Genomic DNA, 5,449 nt, shown 5'->3' with positions numbered 1-5,449 from the left:
AATCTGGAGTAACCCAAAGGAATATAAAGAATCTAATTGGATAAATGATATTGAAGATGAAAATAAAGAAATACCACATATGACTTCAGTAAATATAATTAAGGATGACTTAACCGAAGCCCTCAAGAAATCCCACAATTGGAAAAGCCCAGGACAAGACAAAATACAATACTTCTGGTATAAACACTTTACAACAGTTCATCAACCAATGGCAATAGCAATGAATAAAATAATACAAACAGGACAAACCGATGACTTTCTCACTTCCGGAATAACATATCTACTCCCAAAAACAGAAAATACATCAGATCCCAGCAAATATAGACCCATCACTTGCCTAACAACAATGTATAAAATCCTAACATCCATAATATCAACAAAAATATATAATCATTTAAGCAACAACAACATAATAGCTGAAGAACAAAAAGGCTGTATAAAACACTCTATGGGCTGTAAAGAGCAATTAACAATAGACAATATCATAACAATAAGAGCTCGTCAAAAACATAGAAATCTTGAAATGGCATACATAGACTATAAGAAAGCATTCGATTCAGTCCCTCATAAATGGTTATTAAGAGTGTTAAAACTATATAAAATTGACAACACACTGATAAACACATTAGAAAATATGATGAAAAAATGGAATACTAAATTGTGTGTCAATACAAATAATGGAACAAAAATAAGTACAGAAATAAAAATAAATAGAGGAATATTTCAAGGAGATTCACTCAGTCCTCTGTGGTTCTGCTTAGCCATAAACCCACTGTCATCATTACTTAAAAAGCTAAAAGGCGTAAATCTAAAATCAAGTGATACAAAATATAATCTAACACATCTACTATATATGGACGACTTAAAACTATATGCCGAAAAAGAATCTGATTTAAATGCAATGCTAAAAACAACAGAAACTTTCTCCAATGATATAAATATGGAATTCGGATTAGATAAATGTGCTATAATGAAACTGAAAAGAGGAGTCTATTCTGAAAGAAATCAATACGAAACTGAAAATGGATATATAAAGGCACTAGAAAATGGAGATATATATAAGTACTTAGGAATTAAGCAAATGCATAAATCTAAAATGACAGAAGTTAAAGAAGAAATAAAGAAAACATTAAACCAAAGAATAATAAAAATACTAAAATCTCAACTAAACTCAAACAACAAATTCAAAGCCATAAACACTTGGGCTATACCTGTACCGACATACTCGTTCGGAATAATAAAATGGAGTAAAACAGAACTTGAGACCATTGAAAGACATATAAGGCGACAACTTACAATGTTTGGACTACACCACCCTAGAAGTTCTGTAGCACGACTGTGTGTTAGTAGAAAGCATGGGGGTAGAGGGTTACTAAACATTGTAAGCCTTGAAGCCAAACAGCGAGAATTGCTGAGAAAATACCATCAACAAAAATGCAATGTCTCAGAGCTCCACAAAATAACAGCAACACTTGATAACAACTACACACCTCTAAATCTCAGCAATAATGAACATCAAATAGAAATACAAAATGAAAAAGAGAGGATTAACACATGGGCCTCAAAAGAACTCCACGGTAGATACAGAGCAGAACTCAACCAAACACACGTAGACGAAGAAATGTCTACAAAATGGTTGAAGTACGCCGGTCTTCATGGAGAGACAGAGGGGTTCATGATGGCAATACAAGATCGAGTGATTCCGACACGAAACCATCAGAAATACATCCAAAAGCTAAATATACCAACAGACAAGTGCAGGATGTGTCATATGGAGTCAGAAACAATAGAACATATACTAAATGGGTGTAAAGTACTCACAAACACCGAGTACCTAAGCCGTCACAACCAAGTAGCCAAAATCATACATCAGGAATTGGCAATAAGATTCGGACTAATCAAAGAACCATTACCATACTATAGATACGAGCCACAAAGTGTAATGGAAAGCAACAGAGCCAAGCTCTACTGGGATAAGGAAATAAGAACAGATAAGACTGTGGCCCACAACCGCCCAGATATAGTACTTGTAGACAAACATCAAGATAAGGCGTACATAATAGACATAGCGGTCCCACTAACACACAAACTACAGGACACGCATAGTGAGAAACGCCGAAAATATACAGACTTGGCCTATGAGATCAATAAGATGTGGCGCATTAAGAAAGTTGAAATCATACCTATAATCCTGTCATCAATGGCCGTAATACCGAAAAATCTGGCCTTAAGTTTGGAATCACTGGAAATCAGAAAAACTAAGATCTATGAAATGCAAAAAGCAGTGATACTTCAGAGTTGTAGAACAGTCAGAAAAGTACTAGACTTGAGTTGAGTCTAACCAGTCGTGTCTCTGCCACCAAAAGTGGCCGACACAACTGTGATCACACCGGAACAACCGTGATATACAAAAATAATAATAATAATAATAATAATAATAATAATAATAATAATAATAATAATAATAATTATAATAATAATATTAATTATTAATTATAATAATAATATTAATTATTATTATTATTATTAATATTAATATTAATATTAATTAAATAAATTAAAACTAAATATTTTTTTCCTGTATTTTTGATTAATTATTAACTAATTAATAGATTAATATTTTTTTTCTGAGAAAAAATTAATTAACTCATAAAACTAAAATAATTTATTGGTATTTCACAATATTTTTGTAATAATAATAACAATAATATTTTTGTTTTTTAATTTCATATTTTTTTTGATTAATAATTAACTAATTAATAGACTATTTTTTTGTTGAATAAAGTAATTAACTCATTAAACCAATAATTTATTGGTATTTCACAATATTTAAGATATACTGTACTATTAAGTATTAGTAGTAATTAATAATAATTTTATTTTTATTGTTACAATAAGTATTAGTAGTAATTAATACTAATTTTATTACAATAAATATTAATAATAATTTTATTTTTGTTATTACAATAAGTATTAATAGTAATTAATAATATTTTTATTACAATAACAAAATTTATTTACTTAACTAATAATAATTCAAAAAAACAGTTGATTAACACATATTAAAAAAAAATTTTTATGTATCCATCTATCCCTAAACACCTATACCTCCGCCCACCCCATCCTACACACCCACCCATCCCTTAATTTTATACATAAAACATAGGCCATCCGTCGTCACAATTTTTGCGTCTATACTCCCAATCGTTTAGCAAATACGATGCCAACAAAACTTTCTACTTTAATGCAGGGGTACGCCCGGTGCTCGACATTGTACACAAATGGCCAAAACTTATACACCGTATGACCGGCCAGTTTGGTGTCCGACCCGACATATGTCGCTATCTGTATACGAGTTTTGATCGCCAAAACTGGGAGGCCGTCAATGACACCGATACCGACCAAAGCACCGGTAGTTACTATTATTCGGCACATCTACTCATACGAGGCAACGATTTCTATGAAAACGGCCGCAAATGGTGTCTACCGGACATAAGTCCGGCAGTTGTCTGGTATGACGAACAGGTTGTCCGTACGGTTAACAATACGTTTGCCGCAATGGCCCGCAATGTACTGGACTTTGAGCGCCGATTGGTTGGCCAAACATTAATAAAATTATAATTAAATTAATAGTTAAATTAATTATTTAAATTGATAGTTAAATTAATTATTTAAATTGATAATTAAATTGATAGTTAAATTAATTATTTAAATTAATAGTTAAATTAATTAATTAAATTAATAGTTAATTAATAGTTAAGTTAATTAATTAAATTATTTATCAAATTAATTAATTAAGTGTCTAAATTATTTGAAAATACTTTTTTTTTAAATTATTATTATTATTATTTTAGTTTCGTATTTAAATATAATTTAAAAAACAATTTAATTAATTATTTTATTTTTATGTTTATTTTGTTTTAATGATAAATTTAAAAAAAAATATTTTTTAAATTTTTATTTAACAAAAAATATTTTTTAAATTTTTATTTAACAAAAAAAATCAATTATTATTAGTATTTTGTTTTTGTTTTTTTTAAATGTCTGCTATTTGTTGTTATTATTAAAAATTAATTATAGCTTTATCTGTATTTTTTTAAAAATATTACAAAAAACGGGTTTTTCTTTTTAATTAATTAATAAAATAATTAGTAAATAAAAAATAAAACACAAATTGTTTGTTATTAAAAATCTGTTGTAATTATAATTAAAACAAAAAAATATTTTTTTTGATTATTTAATTGAATGATTCATTGATTTTTGTTGTTTTGAAACTTTTTGATAACTAAACTAAAAATTAAAAATTTATTTAATTATATTTTTGTTAAATATAATAATTTCAAAATTAAATTATATTTATATATATATATATAATTTTATAAATTTAATATATTATTTAATTTTTACTGATTTACATTACAATGTTATTGATTATAACTATTTTTTAATAAATTTATTATAAATAATTATATATATATATATATATTTAACTGTTTGAGCTAGATGATGCTGATGATCCAGATAAATCTATATATTTTTATTAAAAAAATTAATAAAATTAAATATAAATAGCAATACAGTATTATATATGTAATTTAAAAACTATTAAATTAATTAATTAAATAATAATAATAATATACCGCTATCTTGTAGTTCCCGTTTTAAACCATCAATTAGTTTAGTCCATAATTTACGCAAACTTTCCAACTCTAGCATCTCATTACTACTAGTTTTCCAGTTGTTAACTGTATTATGTCTAGTAATATATTTAACTTGACTATCAATAGCCCATCGGACAGCCAGATCGATATACCTGAGCAATATATGACTACCCATTAGTTGCTGATTATTAATAACAATATTATTGGCCCATAAGTTATCCATCAATTGTATTAATATTGAACTTAATTTATGATTATTATTATTATTATTATTATTATCAGTTTGATTATCTAGTTTACTTAAAAATTTATCAAGCTTATTTTTGATATTAATTATTTTATTATTATTATTATCAATATATTGTTGACTAATATAATTAATATATAGTTGAATCTCCCGTACAATTGATACGACTGTCCCATTAATACAGTGTTGTTGACTTTGATAATTAATAGTAGTAGTAGTAGTAGTAGTATTTGATGATGATAAAAATAAATTATCTAGATAATCAATAAATTGATCAAGTAGCAATTTATGATAATTATAATTATTATTATTATTATCAGTTAAAAACTGTTCAAATTCATCAATCAGATTTTGACTTGATGATTTTTTCAAATTACTATTTGTATGAATAAATATGCCCCTGGGCAAATTAACACCATTGGCATCGGTACCGCCTAATATAATAGGTATTGATTGAACACCTATGTTACCTAGATAATTTTTAAAAAAAAATAGTTATATATATATTATAGTAATTTTAAATTAAATTAATAAATAATTA

General features: G+C 26.6%; 1 protein-coding gene across 1 annotated transcript in view; it reads left to right on the top strand.

Moving 5' to 3' along the window:
- Window positions 1-3,621, top strand: part of LOC128953096 (uncharacterized) — a 7,326-nt gene extending 3,705 nt beyond the window's left edge. Inside the window, exon 3 of the mRNA XM_054298570.1 lies at window positions 3,167-3,621. Within this exon, the coding sequence (XP_054154545.1) occupies window positions 3,167-3,621 (455 nt within the window). The remainder of the gene's footprint in view (window positions 1-3,166) is intronic.
- Window positions 3,622-5,449: the final 1,828 nt, after the last annotated feature.

Source organism: Oppia nitens, unplaced genomic scaffold (genome assembly GCF_028296485.1).
Source record: "Oppia nitens isolate AA-2021 unplaced genomic scaffold, nextdenovo-longstitch-racon4-pilon3 scaffold20_pilon_pilon_pilon, whole genome shotgun sequence".
NCBI classification, from domain to species: domain Eukaryota; kingdom Metazoa; phylum Arthropoda; class Arachnida; order Sarcoptiformes; family Oppiidae; genus Oppia; species Oppia nitens.
The sequence above is the reverse complement of the archived record's forward strand: the minus strand, read 5'-3'. Positions and strand labels throughout refer to the sequence as shown.